This window comes from Myxocyprinus asiaticus, chromosome 5 (genome assembly GCF_019703515.2).
Source record: "Myxocyprinus asiaticus isolate MX2 ecotype Aquarium Trade chromosome 5, UBuf_Myxa_2, whole genome shotgun sequence".
NCBI classification, from domain to species: domain Eukaryota; kingdom Metazoa; phylum Chordata; class Actinopteri; order Cypriniformes; family Catostomidae; genus Myxocyprinus; species Myxocyprinus asiaticus.
The window spans coordinates 19025080-19045627 of NC_059348.1; the positions used below are offsets into that span (position 1 = coordinate 19025080).

A 20548-nucleotide genomic window follows, 5' to 3' on the forward strand; every position below is an offset into this window, starting at 1 on the left:
GGAAGCGCTCTTTATTAACTGTAAGCCTTTCTACTTGCCGCAGGAGTTTTCCTTGTTTATTCTGTTGAATGTTTACATCGCGCCAAATGCGTGTTTGAATGCCACGCTGCAACAGCTGGCTGATCAGATCACCGACACAGAACAACAATACCCGGACTCAGTTATTATTATTCTTGTGGATTTTAACAAGGCAAACCTCACAAGTGAACTGCCCAAATACAGACAGAACATTACATGCTCCACCAGAGACAGAAATATATTGGATCACTGCAACACAACAATAAAGGATGCATATCGCTCTGTCCCTAGAGCAGCTTTGAGACTCTCTGATCACTGTCTGAATTTGAAAGGCCCAATCTCACACCCCACACCCTCTCTGACCTTCACTTCACACAAACACCAACACCTCCTGCAGCCCCTCTCCTACCCCCTCCTGCTACTCAAACTGCACTTAAGATCTGCGAAGAGGATGTGTGCTGTGTCATTCGAAAAAAAAGATAAGGAAAGCTCAAGGCTCAGACGGCGTTTCACCTGCATGTCTTAAATCCTGTGCTAACCAGCTGGCCCCCATCTTCACACTGATTTTCAATAGATTACTGGAGCAGTGTGAAGTTCCCTGCTGCTTCAAACTCTCAATCATCATTCCTGTCCCAAAGAAACCAAAAATTACAGGACTTAATGACTACAGACCTGTCACCTGGACGTCTGTGGTCATGAAGTCATTTGAGAGACTGGTGTTGGTCCACCTGAAGGACATCACTGGACCCTTTCTAGATCCCCTTCAATTTGCTTATCAAGCAAACAGGTTTGTGGATGATGCAGTCAACATGGGATTGCATCATATCCTGCAACATCTGGACAGACCAGGGACATATGCAAGGATCCTTTTTGTGGACTTCAGTTCAGCTTTCAGCACCATCATCCCAGCTATACTCCAGACTAAATTACAGCAACTCTCTGTTACCACGTCTGTCTGTCAGTGGATTAGCAACTTTCTGATGGACAGGCGGCAGCTTGTGAGACAGGGGAAATTCACTTCCAGCACCTGTATAATCAGCACTGGTGCCCCCCAGGGATGTGTGCTCTCTCCACTACTCTTCTCCTTCTACACCAACGACTGCATCGCCAAGCACACCTCTGTCAAGCTCCTGAAGTTTGCAGAAGACATCACTGTCATCAGCCTCATCCGAGATGACGATGAGTCTGCATACAGAAGGTATGTTGAACAGCTGGCTGTCTGGTGCAGTCAAAACAACTTTGAGCTGAACACACTCAAAACGGTGGAGATGATTGTGGACTTTAGGAGGAACACCCCAACACTGTCCCCCCTTACCATTCTAAACAGCACTGAGTCATTCAGGTTCCTGGGCACTACCATCTCACAGGACCTGAAGTGGGAGACCCACATTGATTCCATTGTGAAAAAGGCCCAGCAGAGGTTGTACTTCCTTCGCCAGTTGAGGAAGTTCAACCTGCCACAGGCGCTGCTGATACAGTTTTACTCAGCAGTCATGAGTCTGTCCTCTGCACTTCAATAACTGTCTGGTTTGGTTCAGCTATGAAATCGGATATCAGAAGACTGCAAAGGACAGTTCGGACTGCTGAGAGGATTATTGGTTGCCCCCTGCCCACCCTTCAAGAACTATACACTTCCAGAGTGAGGAAAAAGGCTGTAAAAATCATTCTGGACCCCACTCACCCTGCCCACTACCTTTTTGAACTGTTGCCTTCTGGCAGACGCTTCAGTGCTCTGAGCACCAGAACCGTCAGGCACAGGAACAGTTTTTTCCCTCAGGCTATCCATCTCATGAACAGTTAAAACAAACCCTTTGAGCAATAACTAATGTGCAATATACAGCTTAGTCTTTTTATATTATCCAACACATCCAAACTCTTCTGCCATTACATTCCCTTGCACCGTATATAACCGATTTGTATTTAGATTTGCACTACGTATGTGTATGTGTGTATGTGTGTATGTATGTATGTTTGTGTCTGTGTGTGTATGTATGTATGTGTGTATGTATGTGTGTATGTATATGTATATATGTGTGTGTGTGTGTGTGTGTGTGTGTGTGTGTGTGATATATTACTATTGTGTATTCTATATATACTTTATTTTATTTTCAAAATTTATTTATTTTTTATTTAATTTTTAAATATTTTTTTAAAAGTCTTGATGCTGTTTTGTATTGTTGTGTACTGGAAGCTCCTGTGACCAAGACAAATTCCTTGTATGTGTAAGCATACTTGGCAATAAGCTCATTCTGATTCTGATTCTGATTCTGATTCTGAAAAGGAGCTTTTTCTCCAGCATTCCAGCACTGGGCCTCAGGATAAACACAGTCAAAGATTTGCAAAGTGTAACTGGAGATGTACACCGAATTGTTAGGAAGACCTTTCCAAGAAAGATAAACATTTGCCTTGGTTTAGGTCCTTATTTGTCTCTCTCAAGACCTTTTGAAGGAAGAGATTGAGATATGCTCTGCGAGACGAATCACATTCTCTCAGCTTCGATTAAAATCATTCCCCTGCACTTCTTCAGAAAGACACATCATTGTCTAAGAATGCAGAGAAGATATATTTTAAATATATGAGATATATTTTAATATAGTTGACAACTTTTATCTTGTGTGTAGACAAAAATTACACAATATTTTTAGATAGATTAATAGCAAGAGTCCCTACTAAATGTCCCCATGAAATTGGTTGATGACACAGTTTTCTGTCCTGTGTTGACGTATTTCCTGTTGAAACTGGAATTTGGGGTGGGAAATATATTGAAAGGCTCATCCCTGTTTTTTCAAAGCCTATAGGATTTAGTCAGCCTAGTCTTATAGAATGAATGTTACTATGTTATGATATCAAAACACTTTTACTATAAATCACCATTTGAAAAAAGGCACATTTTAATGCTTGTATTTCAGACCAACTTACATTTACTCACTTATTGCAATGTGATTAGCTTCCGTGGTAGCTCATAGTGTTGGACTTTTATTATTTTATTTATTTATGTTTTTTTATCCCCTTTTCTTCCAATATGGAATGCCCAATTCCCACCATTTAGTAGGTCCTTGTGGTGGCGCGGTTACTCACCTCAATCCAGGTGGCGGAGGACAGTCTCAGTTGTCTCCGCTTCTGAGACCGTCAATCTGTGCATCTTATCACGTGGCACATTGTGCATGACACCGCGGAGACTCACAGCATGTGGAGTCTCATGCTACTCTCCGTGATCCACGCACAACTTACCACACGCCCCATTGAGAGCGAGAACCACTAATCAAGACCACGAGGAGGTTACCCCATGTGACTCTACCCTCCCTAGCAACCAGGCCAATTTGGTTGCTTAGGACACCTAGCTGGAGTCACTCAACACACCGTGGATTCGAACTCACGACTCCAGTGGTGGTAGTTAGCATCAATACTCGCTGAGCTACCCAGGCCCCCACTAGAGTGTTTGACATTTGACTCGGCAGGCCACGGTTCAAGTTCAGCCATACACGCAAGCTGACACATGAGTTGAAAGTGTCACAGAAGCGACAGAAATTGACATGGCTTCTTCAGAAAATGTGATTTGCTTTTTCCACAATATCGGTTAGATGTTGATTTAGGGTAAGGATGTCTGTTTTGTTTACCTCTCATTTGCTTTTTCAGAACACTATTGGTTGAGTTAAGGTTAAAGTTTTAGGTTAGGGAGGTACATTTTACTCATTAAAACCTCCATCTAATATTCACCTTAAAAACCTTGTTTGAATAAGACACCATTTCACCTGCTTTTGGCGCCCCCCGCTGGACATTTCACTAGGACACTGCAACGAAACGTTATAACGTGCCTAATTTCATTTTGCAGAAATGTTGCTGCAATCATGTAATGTTCATGAGATCAGGCTGGCTTTAGTTTATATCATAACTTTGAACCTGTTTGCTAGTGAGTTGCAGGTGGAATTAGGGGGAGGACATTCTCATTCTAGGGAGCATTGGATTGGACAAAAATCTGTGTTGTGCAGGGTTGGTCCTCGTTCCTGAAAGATAAATTATTATTATTGTTATTGTTGTTGTTTTGGTTGTTGTTGTTATTATTATTATTATTGTTATTATTGTAATAATTATTATTTTATTATATCTGCAAAAATATACTCCCATTTTGATTTCATGGGGTCTTTAAAACTTGGTGAGACCTATACTTGTGTGCAGCAGTGGAGGAAGCTTTACAGTGGGTGTAATAAAGTCAACACAGTATTACTTTCTTGTAGTAAAGCCAATAATGCATTTAAGGACATTCAGTGAAATAAAATACAGGGCTCTTCTGTGAGTGTTCGGCATCTGGCATGGTTCAGACACGTGTCTCTCTTCCCAGTTCTCTCAAATCCGCCCTTTCCATCCCTACTTGTGCGTCCTCTGCCCTCCCCAGAGGCCACTTGCATCTGGGTTCGAAGTAATACATTGACTGACCCCATACAAGGAACTTCCTGAAATGTCAGAGGAGTCAATATTTTTTTCTTTTTCTCTGATTTATTGCCATCCACTTTCTCAAATGGTAGTTGTGGAGGTGTGTGTGTATGTGTGTCTGTTTGTGTATCGTTCCATCATCTTCCTGCGAGTTCATCAAGTCCCGGATCAGCAACACCCCCACATCCCCACAGTTTTGAGCCTCCATCCCACTCTTTCATTGAAGCCACTCCCCATTTGTAATCCAGAATTGAGCTTCAAAGACTGGAATACATTAGTTTCACCTACACCTTGAGAATTCTTCATTGTTTTTTGATACTATCTTTGTTTAGACTGCACCATAGGTAACGGAACACCTCATATGCTCAGTCTTAAACAATGCAGTCCTAGCAGGAGAGGGAAGTGTGGACTTAATGGACAGGAAGACCTGAGGAAGTGCTTTATTTTCCTCATTAAAACTGATAGTGGACCTGTGAGGTTTAAGCTGCTCTTTAAATCCAAGGTCTGAGGCTCAAGATCCAAGGAGGATGATTCAGAGTCATCAAAATTATTTTACAAAAACATCTGCCTTTTTTCTTAGGAGAGAAAAACATATGTTCTTTTTGATGCAATCCATCTATTAGAGGAACATATGAACTTTTCTACCAAAGTGGGGTTCAACCAAAAAAAAAAAAAAATAATAATAATCTACCATTATTTACTCACTCTAATGTTGTTCCAAACCTGTAATTTCTTTACTCTGTTTAACACAAAGAGGATTCATAAATAAATTCTGTAAATCAAAAATGGTGACAATTATTGACAAAAATGTCAATAATATTATACCTCCATTTGGTTCTCATCGTGACTCAAATGTTATGCCATTATGCCGGAAGGACCAATGAGGTAAGATCTGTGTGGCTGTCATATATCATATGAGTCAAATAGATTACTTTTACTTTGGCCAAATTATTAAAAAAAAAAAATGTTTGTATTTTTTTTGTATTTATTTTTTTGCCTTTTTTGAGCTTGAAAGAGTCACTATACACTTACATTATAACCCTGTGGAGACTAAAAATTCTCCTTTAGTGTTCCACAAAATAAAGAATATAATGCAGGTTGTAGTGATATTAGTGTAAATAATGACAGACTTTTCATATGTGGGGGAACTACTCATTTAAAAAACATTCCTGTTTAGAAGTGTTTAGGAAAACTGTCTGGAAACAGTCACTGCTTTTGCAATTCCCTTTGGTGCTGCTAGTGGTGCAGACACACACTTCAGCTTTAATGCTTCACTGAAAAAGCCAGTGCATTCTCTGAATTATCAGTTATTTTATAGGTGACCAGATTCAGGGAATGAATAATTACTAATATAATTATATAAAGTTCATTGATTAGCATTGCTATTTCCTTACAGTTGTCTCATTTAAAAATACTTTGACATCTAATGACATCAGGTAATGACACTTTATATGGAAAAAACTATTATTTCCATTTTGTTTATGTTGGCTTGGAAATGGGGCCTAGTTACTCAGGTCTAGGATCAGTGTATACTGTATTCAACCATCCAAATGGTATCAGTCTATAAATAAGCAATATCACACTCAGAACCATGCTGTTTTACTGAATATCAGCATGAATAAGCCTCACGTGTTAATTAATATCCAGTAACTTTAAATTTAGACACAAAACTTTTTTTTTTTGGTCTATTTTTGCTTCATTATTTCCAAATTTTTTCCACCATTGTGTGCATGTGTAATGGTAGCCAGCTGGTACGTGATAGCTGTGTGGTATGCGTAAGCATCACTTCCCTGGTTTCAAGAGGCGCACTAGCAACTGACATTAGAGGCTGTAGCCTTTAGCCTCTTCATTAGTGCTCCCGCCTCCCATTCTGGCTGACGCTGGTTTGATTCCAGCTCGGAGCGGGTCGAACAGGACCGATTACAATGGTGCCGTGACCCGAATGGGAGTGAGGTTTTAGGGGGTGAGTGTAACGGTAGCCAGCTGCTACATGATAGCTGTGTGTTATGTGTAAGCCTCACTTCCCTGGCCTCAAGAGCCACACTAGCAACTGACGTTAGAGGCTGTAGCCTTTAGCCTCCTCATTACAGCGCCCACCTCCCATGCTGGCTGATGCTGATTCGAATCCCACTCGGGGTGGGTTGAGCAGGACTGGTTACACAAGTATACGTGCAACATGACACATTATATAAATTACTTCTATAGCAAAACGGTAGGGCAGGGCAATAAAGCGATATCGATACTTATAGACAAAAAAATTATACAGATGATAAAATTTTAAGTAATTTTTGAGATTCAACCAATGTTCTACATCTAGACAATCGGATCAGGTATGTGTCCCACTAGTGCCCCCTCAAAAACTTCTGATGCTAAATCATCAAAAACGGCCCCAGATGGCAAAATTATCAAGGGGGGGTAATTTGGTTTCACAAAGAGATAACAAGTTGCCCACTCTAAAGATCAAACTCCACCCCCCCCCCCCAAGTCCCTGTCTAAAGAAACACAATACACTCATGCCCTTTCTAAGAAAAATCTTTTAGAATATGTGAACATCAGATGGGTTATTCTTCCACATATTGCAACAAGAATTACATGTCTAAGAATCTTCTTGGTGTTAACACTGCTGTCTGGTGCATGGGAAGAATGTGCAGTACACCTTGTGCCAGTAAAACTCAAACGGTTACGTCATATATGCAGAGAAACAGTAGACTTGCTGTGCACTTGAGCCAACATAGGTTACCACACCTTATCTTTGTCATAATGGCATTGGGCCAGAGGGATTGCTAGAAGGAAATGAGCCAACAAAGGAAATCTTTAAGGACAAAACATATCGTAGTGACGTTAGGTACCTCTGGCCATAATTTCTTCATTCCAGACTACACAAGAAAACATTATAGCCTGTTTTATTGGAAAACCTCCAACTGTAGTTTTATGCAATGTCCGGTAAAATCACACCTTCTGTGATAGGAGAGTGCTTGCCTCAAACTTGAGTAAGTCATCAGTTCTACACTGCAAAAAATCATGGATACTGGGTATTTTTGTCTTGTTTTTCAGAAACAGTACCTTAATATCCTTAAAACAAGACACATTTTCTTAAGAAGCTAAATTACATACAATATTAATTATCGTTTTCTGGGAAATCTAACAAAATTTAGTGAGGTTTATGCTTATAACAAGAGAAACTATTTACCAATGCGGTAAGAAATTAAGACTTTTCAGAAGTTTCATTTTAATATCTAATGTAATTTTTCTTTAAGCAAATATATCTTGTTTTAAGAATGTTTAGATATTTTACTGGAAAACAAGACACAAATATTGAGTAAGAATATAATTTTCATGCCTGTGACTACTGCAGGACATGAGTAACTCCACATCGGACTTATCAGACAACACCGTTAAAGCACTGTTTATGAATTTATCTTGTCCAGCGTGTGAAGACGGCTTGATGGCTTTACTCTGGTCTATGAAACACACTGTTTTATTGCAGTAAGAGTGTAGCAGCCCACAGAGCACAAGGAACCTACTTTCTTACCCCCAATTTTTCCTTCTTAGCAGTCCTTCGTAGCACAAGCACCCTTCAAACAGTGTGTCCTTTAGCCAAATTGCTCTAATTATTGGGCATGAAGGAGAATATAGGTCAAAACACCCTCTGTGGAAAACACTCCCAGTATATTAGGCTTGAAATTAAGCTAACAAGTGATGTTTTATTCACTGGTTTTAACGTACAGTATACATGTGCATTGAGTAGTAACATTCACTGTGCGAACACTGTATCATTGTAAGTTGTTATCTTTGTATCTCTATCTGTCCTTCTAATCAAGTGAAGCCTGTTTTTGCAATTTTTGTGGTGTATCCCCAAAAAATCTATATGATTTTTTTTAAATCTAAAGACTAAAAGAGTAGTGAGGTTCATTAATTCTTCAACACTTTTAGCAGGAAAGAAATTAAAGAGAAATGTAAATACATTACATATATATAGTTGCGAAACAGAAAGACAAGATCTAGGTGGAGTTTGTGGCCATATCACGTGGGTGACTTAAGTGAATGACTTACCGAGTGCACTAAAATTGGAGAAGCCTGGCTACAGGTTTGATAAACGTGTTTCGATGTAAATAAATAAGCCACAGTTTCAGTTTTGAAATGTGTAACTTGCTTGGAACTACCTTCACACAGATATGTGACTGGAAGACAAATCGAAAAATGTCTTTCATGTCTAAAATAGTTTAGGCCATTGATCATTTTGTGGTCTTTGTACCTAATCTCTTTTAGGCAGGACAGGATTTGAGACTTCTGTCGCTCAGGAACCGAGTTGTTTACCGTCTTCAGGTTTACTTTCAAGAACAGACATGTTAAAGAATGCAACCCAACAACCCTCACATCATGCAGTATTCTCACCGAAAAATCTCTTCTACTGTGCGTCAACCCCACAACACATGCTACAATGTGTCAAAACTTGTGGAGTGCATTTCTAAAGTATTCTAACTGCAACCTACATTTTTTTAAACTACCCTATGCCATGAGATAAAAACTCACAATCTCCAAGACTTGTTCTCCTTTTCTCAAGCTAGCTCATCTAAACTGTCAACATACATTTATTTTGAAAGTGGAGTCTAGCTTATCCAAAAACTTATCCAAGAAGACTAAAGAAACAACTTTGACCCAAGACTGATTAAATTTTTTGGCCTTTGTGTTATCTGACCTTATAAAAGATCTGAATTGCCACCCACATGGCAAACCTTTCTGCCACTGACATTGCACAGAAAATTGTTGTATGACTAATTATGCAATAGCGCAGTGGTTCTCAGATGGCTTTGCTTTAGGAGCCAGATTGTACATTGAAGATCAAGTATTGAACCAACATAATACCAAAATTGTTTTCTATACAAAAGTAAACAAGAATTTCCTTAAAATCAAACTTTGAAACTTATTAATATCACCATGTGCTGAATAGGCCCAGAAACCAGGAACTAATTGTATTTGCATAAACAATGGTGAGTGTGATTGAGAGGTTGCATTTTCGCTTTAAATTTAAGCTAAACATTTTTACTCCACTGCTGGTTAGGTTTAGGGTTTGGGTTAGGGGGTAGGGTAAATATGCATTCCTCTTGACTGTGTTGCGCCATTTGCAACAAAAAATACATCTCGCTTTTGGCGCTACCCTGTGGACATTTTACCTCAACAACACTTCTAGCTTCGGACACTGGGGGCAGTGGTTAAAATTTTGGTAAAGACTGAGGGATTTCAGCAGCAGAACTTTTGACCTACTGTTGACGAATTCACAATGCGATCAGTCTTAGCCTGAAAATATCATAGTTTGATTGGATACACAGTCTTGACATCAATAACAAGTGAAATGGTATATCCTCTGTTTAAAAAAGTTGATAAGCCTGTTTATTTAGCTATTTAGCTATATGGCTGCTTGCATTTTATTATTTTCAATTAGCATTGCTTTTTCCCTGCTGTCCACGACCCTTTCAGTACAGATCTGCCACCTTTATTTTCAGATCATGAATTGTGACCCACCAGTTGAGAACTACTGCAGTAGTGTTTGCCAGGGTTTCAATCCATTAAAAAATGAGATGATAATAATAAATATTTGGAAATATGCCATTATTTGAGATAGTGAGGAAGTTATCAGAGAATTAATAAGGAGGAACGGGAATGTCTGTAGTAGAACGTCATTGACTCTGACAAGCTCATCATGAATCACTTCGAAGTCACTTTTGGCTCCGTCAGTCTCATCATTGTCTCATCTAACAGTTTGAAATGGTAATTTCCTTCAAATCAGTGGGAACTGCCATCCGGCTTTGCAGCTAATCCAGTGATGTGTTAAGACGTCACTTCTCCCTTTAATCCCTGAGTTAAAATGACTGGAGCTGTATTCCATTACACAATAATGTAATTATTACATATGCAATAACACAATTATCATTTTAAGGTCTGATGCTTCTTTAAGTGCAAACTGCCAAGATATTTCTTTCACTGGAGATATCTCATGTAGCAAAATAGGAGTTAATGACCGTAATTTTGTCATTAATCATCAAGTCAGACCTCACAAATGAAACATGGAAGCGTAAATTGTCAATCATTGAGTCACTGTGTGTACAGATCTAGCTCTTTGACTGTACTGATATGATCTGATCTGACAACGTTTGTAATTACGAGCTGTTTTTAATTATGTTTAATAATACAATTGTATTTTTATTATTTTACTTTTTATTTTCTATTTTTCTATTTTTACTTTACTAATGTATTTTATTATTAATATTTTATTGATTTATTTATTTATTGCAGCAGTAGATGCTTTGCACATACCTCTAGGACTCTAGTTAATTGCTATTCCCTGTCCTAAATTAGGCTTTTAAACAAAGCATTGATACTTGATACCGAAATATCAGTGTTTCAACAGATTATTTCCTAATAAAGTTTTCTGGTTGTAATGGATGGTAGGCCTATATTTATTTCCTACTACTTTTGGGAACTGAATCAAAAACCACTTCACATTTTAAGGAGTTTAAAATTAATATTGTCTATTCAGTTCAGGTTTATAATTATGTATCATACTCGCCTTCCCTTTTGCTTTATTTACTTCACTTTTGCCTTTTTATTCTAAATCATAGCTCAAAACAGTGTCTTTGCAGCAGTATAGACTAGATTGAGTAATTGTTATTGATTTTTCCCTAGAATCGAGTGTGAGAAAAAGTGTGCTTTCCGACATTTCAGATCAGTTCTCTGCCACAGTAACTGTTTATATTGGCCCACCACTCAGTCATTCCGAGCACTTAAAACAAACGCCCACCGACACTGAATTCTGATTAATTCATTTGCTGCAAAAGACACCTATATGACCCAGATTGGCTCTGGCCTCTAGCGCTTTCAGTTTGATTATTATAATCATTTTACTATTGTCTGAATAAAATGGAATGGTCCAACAAGAGCCAAGAATCCTAATTAAATTGTGGTCTGTCCTGAGAATTGCCACAAACACTCTGCATTGAATTTGGTAGATCTGGAGCTTCTGTCTGTTTTACCTTTATTGTACTGTTCCATGAGGGTCTCAGGTTGGACCTAGATTTAATTGTCTTTTTTTTTCTTTTTTTCTTTTTTTCTTTTTTCTTCAGTATGTCAGGGAGCAAATAACAAACTGACAATGCTGGGTACTGTGGATGACCATTATAAGATACTAGTGAAGATGTACAGCAACTGCACTGTGGTTCTGGAAAACCTGGAGATCACGTACATGACAGAAAAACATGACTTGTCCTTTCTCATGGTATGATATATCCATACATGAAGCATGTTAATGAACGTATTCACTGCTTTTTCATTATTCACCATTAATGTTAAATTTAAATTAAAGTCGAAAAAAAAAAAACCTTGCTGATTTTTTTTTCTTCTGTATTATGGCTCACAACAATATTTTACTCAACCAATAATGTTTTTACTTTGGTATATCTGTTCCTTTGTATATTTAAGTTCTGTATTTATTGAACTGACTGTTTCAACAATATTCGTAATATAATATAATATAATATAAGACAAATTTGTTTAGATATGGATAATTAAATGGTGTAGGTTTAGTAAGTTTTATGTTTAACGGTATTTGGGGTTTTTCCGATTTTTAGAGCATCCAAGAAGTTGGCGGCTACGTTCTCATTGCGGTCAACACAGCCCCCAGTATCCCACTTGAGAATCTGCGCATCATCCGTGGCCACTCTCTTTATAATGACAAACATGCCCTTGCTGTCCTGCAAAACTTCAACACCAGAACTGGACAAGGCGTCAACAAGTTGCTACTGACTAGCTTAACTGGTATATGGTTACATAAAGTTGATTAACTCGTGCTCCTAATCGAGCCATACTTAAGCCCTTCACATGTGTGATGAATAGGAATAGCATTCATTAATGCCCATGCCCAATATTTCAGTTATTTTTTAAATATTTCATACATTTTTGGCCTACTCTTGGTGAAGTTCACCATGCTTAAAGGCATTGTTCGAACACTGTCAGTTTGACATAAACATTGTTTTTTTCTCCTACTAGAAATCCTGAAGGGTGGAGTAAACTTTACCGGCAACAATCATTTATGTAACGTGGAGACCATCCAGTGGACCGACATTCTCAATATGAGGAGTCTTCCTAAAATTGAAGAACCGATACCAAGTCCTGAAAGACACTGTACTAGAGCCTGTCTAATGTTTGATTTCATTTAGCTAATAGTTAATAATTAAGTAACTTAATAAAAATTATAATATTTGAAATAAGAGTGTGGTATCTTATCTCCCACAGGTATGAAGTGTGACCCGAGCTGTTACAATGGTTCCTGTTGGGCCCCCGGCCCCCAAAACTGCCAAACAAGTAAATGAGTGATTGAAATGGGATTTTATGGTTTTGCGGCTTTCAATTATTGCCTTTTTAGGTCACTCTGAATAACCGAAAACAGTGTTTTAAAATATAATTTTTAAACAATGAAAACTTTTAAAAGATGGAGACTGGGAATTGTTATCCCTGGGTCCTTTTTATCCCTGGGTTAAGTTTGGTTTATATAGCTGATGCTTGGTTTATATTCCACAATGCTTCTGAAAAAGCACTACTTGACCTCCAAATGAATGTTTTTGAAAACTCTTCAGAAGAATATTGAATTGTTTTATTGTTCAGAAGTGTCTGTTGTTGCAGTGCTCATCAGATCCTGCCAACTGATCAAACACAGACAGTTCTGTTCCTCCTCTCTCTCTGTGTGTAGTGACTAAGGTGATCTGTGCGGAGCAGTGTTCTGGGAGGTGTAAGGGACCCAAACCCATTGACTGCTGTAATGAGCACTGTGCTGCTGGCTGCACTGGACCCAAACCAACAGATTGCCTGGTGAGAATCACACACAAATGTCAAGTGGCACTTACAGAATGTGTTTGGATATATTAACTGAAATAGTTCAAGGTAAATAATGATAGAATGGATGGATGGATGGATGGGTGGACAGATGGATGGATGAGGAATGTGGATGGATGGACAGATGGATGGATGGACAGATGGATGGATGAGGAATGTGGATGGATGGATGGATGATATAGATGGATGGATGGATGGATGGAGGAAGATACAATAGATACAATAGATAGATGGATGGAGGAAGATAGATGGATGAATGGAGATGGATGGATAGACAGATTGATAGATAGAATACAATACTACAGTGAAACATTCATTGGCAGTGAGGTGCAAAGCTGCAGTAAATGTACATTCCCTCAAGGGCAGTGAAAATGCTTTCTCTATTGGACTTCTCTGCTCATGGGAAACATTTTGTGTGCTTGTGCACTGCAGGCTTGTAAGGACTTCCAGGATGAAGGAACATGTAAGGATGCATGTTCACGTCTCATGCTCTATGACCCCAACACCCACCAGCTTGCTCCCAACCCAGATGGGAAATACAGCTTTGGGGCAACGTGTGTCAAGAAATGCCCACGTAAGGCCCGCCATCATGCCTGAATTAGGGTAACTGTGTGCTTTTAGGGAGCGTTTATAAATATGATACTTCATCCTTAGTGAAAGTTACTAAATCTTTGTTCAGACAGGCAACAAAAATCAGTTACTAAACGCATCTTTTCTTTTCAAATTTACCATTAGGACTTACCTCTTGAATTCCTGCATTCTAGAGATTAGTGTTTTAGGGAATCAGTGTTAAAATGTAAATCCAGGTAAAATGTAACAGAGTCATTCAGGTCTGGATCGTGATTCTGCAGCAGCTGCTCAACTCTGGTTTCTGAGTAACATCACAGAAACCAGGACAACCGAGACAAAATTATGTGTCACAAGCATCAGATTGTTTTATGCTGTTACAGTTAGTTGTGGTTAATGACTCTAGAATGACTGTTGGTTTTGACGTCTCTTTGCAGATAACTATGTCGTGACAGACCATGGGGCATGTGTGAGAACATGCAGTGTTGGCACCTCTGAAGTGGATGAGGGTGGAGTTCGGAAATGCAAGAAGTGTGATGGCCTGTGTCCAAAAGGTACAGTTGACAATGCAGAATGGCAATACAGTTTGAGAACTTAATACTGTTGTTAACAAGCTTGGGGGTGGGCGTTTTGTTAATTGGATTGCATTGCATTACATCAATATTTCAATAAATACAAACAGAACATAAACTCTATAAACTATAAAACTACAATAAGTCAACATGAAATCAGAATTGAACCTATTTACTTTCTTAATACATGTTCCTGGTCTTATTGTGCACGATTCAACAGTGTACATATTGTGGAGGGAATTTTTTTTAATTTTTTTTAGACTTTTTGGCTGATGTAACCTAGGTAAATATTTACTAATAGCCAATTTAGCTATTTAGGCTACTATAATGCAGCCTTTCTAATTAGTGTGGTAATTTAATGTCAATTAACGTTAATGTAATAAAGTAATGTCAATTAACGTTAATGTAATAAAGTAATGTCAATTAACGTTAATGTAATAAAGGTTACTGCATTCATAGCAAATAATGATTTATGCGTCAGTCCTCCACAATTGACAGCATACTTGCATTGTCAATTCCTGATCAGAGAATCATAACAATTAACTGCAGTAAAATGTGGATGGGTTGTAAAACATGGCCGGGTCAAAGGGGTTGGGGTCTAATTCTGTAGTTAAGAAATGAGTTGGAGTTAATGTTTCATTTTTGTGTTACCATTCCTCTAGTTTGCATGGGGCTGGGAATGGGGCCCCTGACCACTGTCCTGTCAATCAATGCTAGCAACATCGACTCCTTTGAGAACTGCACAAAAATCAATGGAGATGTCGCAATCCTCACCACAACATTTAAAGGGTGAGAAGAAATAATGTTTCTCATTTGATGGTAACAAATAATTATTACACAGCGCTTTGTTCAATTTAATTTGTTAGCCTCTCCGAGGTTATTGTCCTGCATTTTGACCATTTATTCTTTGAAGTACTCTTTAAATTTTTCTTTTTTCTTTCTTTCTTTCTTTCTTTCTTTCTAAAATCATTCACAAACTCTTTGAAGTTATTCTGGTAACACTTTAATAACTACACAGTATAAAGTATTTGTAAAGCATTAGTTTATTGTTAATTGATTATTTATTAATCATTGTTCCAACACTGTAAATACATTAATAGAGTATATACAAATAGTATGTTAGTTGTTTATGTTCATTATAGTAAATGGTTTATTGTTGCTTAATAAGTTAATATTCAGTCAGTTTGATAATGGTTTTTCATCCTTAGTAAACAGCTTGTGAACCATAATATATGTCAGTCGATGCAAAACAGTGGTAAAGAAGTAATATAATATTTAAATTAAAAATATTGAATATGTATAATGTTATTTTAAATATAATTTATTAACTATGAATTTTTGCTTAATGTTCTTGTAAACACTTCTTTACCACTGGTTTGCATTAACAGAAATACATCAGTTAGGTATGATTAACAAGTTATTTATTAAGGATGAAAAACCATTTCCAAACTGCTTATATATGAATTAATTAAACAACAATAAATTGTCTGCTACACTGAATATAAACAAATAACATACTCATTGCATGTAGCAAATTAGGTATTAATAATGTAGAAACAACATTTAATAAATGATCAATTAAGTATAAACTAATGTGTTACAGTCATTCTTATTATGGTGACTTGTTGGGACTTGCCAAACGTTTTGGGTTTGGTTAAAAAATATATATATATTATTGATTATTTTGCAGTGACAAACATACTAAAACTCCAGGAATGGACCCTGCCAAGCTCAACATATTCAAAACTGTGAAAGAAATCACTGGTGAGAATGCTGTTGAGTTTTACAGTGGTTAAAAGTTTGTAGCATGTGTTTTGTATAGTCTTTAGTTTTTGAGGAGTTTCTGCAGATCATCTAATTCATCACTATCCAGTTTGTTGATACTGTCATGGATGAGACGTTTAGAGTCTTCACAAACCCCACTGAAGATCTTCCTCTTCTCCAAACTCAAAAGGCTACCTGATGATTCAGACCTGGCCAGAAAGCATGTTGTCCCTGAGCCCCTTTGAAAACCTGGAGGTCATCCGTGGACGCACCAAACAGCAGTAAGCTAACAGTTTTATAAAGAAATATTGATCAGAAGCATTTTAAGTCTGGTGACAATCTTGTTTTTATACACAGCCTGTTGTAGCATACAGGATGAGTCTTGAATTTGTGGTTTTATGGATTACAAGACACAAACGACACATGTTCTTGTCAGAGAGACTCGCCACTTGCTTTAATGACTCTCCATCAGTTTGAACAAATATAGTTTCTGCAGTTACTGATCTTTTTACTCTTTACAGTACATTCCCCTACAAAAACATACTCTGGCAGAAGCAGAGTTCAGTGATGAAACAGATTGTAATACCATGATATTTTGATATCCAATGGGGTTCAAAATTCTGAGACCACAATGAAAATCTGTGATTTAAATCTGGAAATAAACCAAACAAGAAATTTAAGACAAAGAAACGTTTAAAAAATAATAATAATAATAATAATAATAAAAAACATTTAAGATTCTGCACTATTTCTAGGTCACTAATTAAGCAAACTCCTTTGCACAAATGGCCAGATTTCCTTGATTCCATTGACCCACACAAGAACACTTTGGAACATTCTCAAATCTTACTAGATTATCAGATTTTCCTCAAACTTGTGGAATCCATGGCAAAAAGTGCACACTGTCATTAACGCAAAAGGGAGACATTATCCTGATAATATAATTTGTAATGAATAATAACAACAATAATTGTAATTTATAGCTTTTTAGCTATAAAAAATGTGGTATTACCAGTGTACCATATACAAAAAATATGGTAATGCCATGGTAGATAGATGTAAGTGTAGTTTTTTTAGACCAATATGCATGATTGTCTCATTGTGATACAGTTAGGGTGATAATCAATGTCAATCAATCATTTAGGAGGACAATCATTAAAGGAATAGCTCACCCAAAAATGAAAATGATCTCATAATTTACTCACCCTCATGCCATCCCAGATGTGTATGTCTTTCTTCAGCAGAACAAAAACAAAGATTTTTAGAAAAACAACTTTGAAGCTCCAAAGAGCACATAAAGGCAGCATAAAGTAATCCATGCAACTCCAGTTGTTTAATCCATGTCTTCTGAAGAGATCCAATAATTTTTTGGTGAGAACAGACCAAAATGTTTGGATGGATGGATGGATGGATGGATGGAAAGACAGACGGACTGACGGATGGATGGATTAATGATGGATGTATGAATAGTGGAAGACAGACAGACAGGCAGGCAGATAGATAGATAGATAGATAGATGATAGATAGATAGATGATAGATAGATAGATAGATAGATAGATAGATGATAGATTTTGAGGGTGAGTAAGTGATTTTTCATTTTTGGGTGTACTATCCCTTTGAGATATAAAAGGAAAAGACTTCATGTCAGCAGTGTGTTAATGTTACTCTAAATATTTCTAAAGATTATGGCCTACCACACATTTGATAGCTGCTTCTAAATGACTCATGTTGTTGAGTCTGTCTTGTCTATAATGACCCCTTAGTTCCTTCAATATTTCTCCTTTCTGCACCCACAGTAGTACGTTCAGCTTTGCTGTCACCAAGACCTCCATCTCACACCTCGGCCTGCGCTCTCTGAGGGAGATCAGTGATGGTGATGTGGCTATCAGTCAGAACCAGCATCTTTGCTACACGAGTCCTGACCACTGGACTCGCCTCTTCAAATCCCAACAACAGACCGTCAAAATGTCATTTAATGCTGATGCTGTCACATGTGGTAAAGAATCATCACAATAATTAGTTACACCACCTACAGTACAACGTAAAAAGTGGTAACCTGCAATTGTTATGTTTATGATCTGTTTCTGCCTGATCTAACCTTTAAAATTAGTTTTGTTGGTGTAACCTAATGTATTCTGGTTGATTCAGTGGTGTTGACTTGACTCAAAAAAGTTCATTTAGATGTTACCACATGAAACATATTTTTTATACTTTGCCTTATATCTTCTTGATGTTTATTTTCCCATTTTTTAAGAATGTGTTGTGTTGATGTCTTATTTTTATGTGTGTACTCCAGCCAATCAGAACAGCACCTGTGATGAGATGTGTACGTCTGATGGCTGTTGGGGTCCTGGCCCCACTATGTGTTTCACCTGTAAACATTACAGCCATAAAAATCGCTGCGTGGCCTCGTGCAACCTGCTGACTGGGTGAGTGAGACCTGTCAGACCCTCTCAGTTTATCTAAATAACAACAGGGTCATTTAGGTAAACATCCAATTATCCTGAATTCAAATGAGCAATGAGAGAGATTAAGTATATTATTATTTTTTAATTGCACAACTGTTTGGAATACTTGATTCATATTCTGTGGTCAGATTTTTTTTATAATGACCACTAAACTATATAATGACCATTGTCTCAGACTGCTGATTTCTTACATAGCTGTGCGAGTTTCATGTCTCATGTCTCATGTCTGTGTTCTATTGTCTGTGTATTTATTTAGTAAGTAGCCATGTGTTAACTGAGACAATTTACAGTCATCAGTATATCACAATATAAACCCCTATTTTTGTTTGACTACTTTGACCAAAATTAATTTGTGTCTCTACAGTGAGCCACGTGAATATGAGGTCAATAAAACATGCTTTGAATGTGATCCTGAGTGTCTGCTTATGAATGACACCCTGACCTGCTCTGGCCCTGTAAGTCTTAACAATCTAGAGTTATCTCATCACTACACTCAAAACATTATTCATTACCCTTCATTAATTCAATTGTAGAACATTTTAGAAGAAATTATATGTCTTTCAGATTTAACCCTTGTGCATTAATTTAAAAAAGTTACTCAGCGGTTGAAGGACAAAAATGTCTGTGTCAAAAAACTGCCATAATAAAATGATATATTCATATTATTTTCAATTATATTACTTTCAATGAGTTACTTTTTAAAACCAACATCAGTCCTGATCACAACTACCAAATATTCATTCATTTTCAGGATTTTAACCCTTTAAATGCCATATTTTTATTTATAATGCCACTGTTGTTTTTTATGAAAAAACAAAACAAAACAAAAAACACAAAAAATGAATTATTTTCCATATACTAAATGCTAAAGGGAAATTTTGGGGGGGGGAATATCGCAGTCTGGGATATGTCAATGATTAGCAACAACATTGATTTTGATGCATTATTATTTTTTGTGCGGTGTCAGATAACATAAATAAAATAAAATAAAAAAAACACACTCAGGACCTTAGAAGACAAAAATGTCCGCATCAATAAACTGCCATAAAAATATTATATATTAATATTATTTTCCACTTTCACTGACTTTGATGTTTTTTTAACCTACATCAGTCCTGATCATAACTACCAAATATTCATTCATTTCAGAATTTTAACCCTTTAAATGCCAGTTTGTTTACATAATGCCACTGTTGTTTTTACACACACACACACACACACACAAATTTCTCAATACACTTACGAAACACACTCTGACATCCATATCAATATACTAAAAAAGCATGTATTTGCTCCATAGGCTAAACTTGTGAAAAATGGCACCATCTGGTGGAAAATATAAAATTTTTAATTTTGAAGCCATAGCTCCGGAATGAAAGCATAATATCATAGAATTCATGATTTTATGCTTTAATGGCTCTGGGATCAAATATTGCAATTTTAGTTTAGACGTTTTTGTCCTGAAGGTCCTGAATGTAACTATTTTGTGTACACAGTGTATTATAGATGTATTTTAGGAACTCAGGTTGAAATATCAAAATTCCCCAAGAAATACACACCTTTGGCAAAATTTATGCCATTGGCATTAACACAGCCAACATGATCCAAAAAAACAAAAATGAAAAAGACAAAAATTTCCCAAAGGTCGCACAAGGGTTAATACATTTTCTTATGTTGGACTAACTTGATTTAATTTAATTTATTAAATGTAAGAATTGTTACTTATCAGTGAATGATGGAGAACCATTGTACGAGAAAGACCTTTTTTATAGGAAAATTGTGTATAAATGACATCTAGATGGGATATAAAGATATAATCTAAACAATTATACATCTCTAAA

At 37.0% G+C, this 20548-nt stretch overlaps 1 protein-coding gene across 1 annotated transcript in view; it reads left to right on the forward strand.

Annotated features, from left to right (window-relative positions):
* Positions 1-20548, forward strand: part of LOC127441072 (epidermal growth factor receptor-like) — a 77120-nt gene that overhangs the window by 35391 nt on the left and 21181 nt on the right. The window contains exons 2-14 of the mRNA XM_051698239.1: positions 11571-11722; positions 12075-12261; positions 12493-12627; positions 12739-12807; positions 13193-13311; positions 13768-13909; positions 14340-14456; positions 15137-15263; positions 16165-16238; positions 16429-16519; positions 18036-18235; positions 18536-18668; positions 19072-19162. Coding sequence (XP_051554199.1) covers positions 11571-11722; positions 12075-12261; positions 12493-12627; positions 12739-12807; positions 13193-13311; positions 13768-13909; positions 14340-14456; positions 15137-15263; positions 16165-16238; positions 16429-16519; positions 18036-18235; positions 18536-18668; positions 19072-19162 — 1637 coding nt within the window. The remainder of the gene's footprint in view (positions 1-11570; positions 11723-12074; positions 12262-12492; positions 12628-12738; positions 12808-13192; positions 13312-13767; positions 13910-14339; positions 14457-15136; positions 15264-16164; positions 16239-16428; positions 16520-18035; positions 18236-18535; positions 18669-19071; positions 19163-20548) is intronic.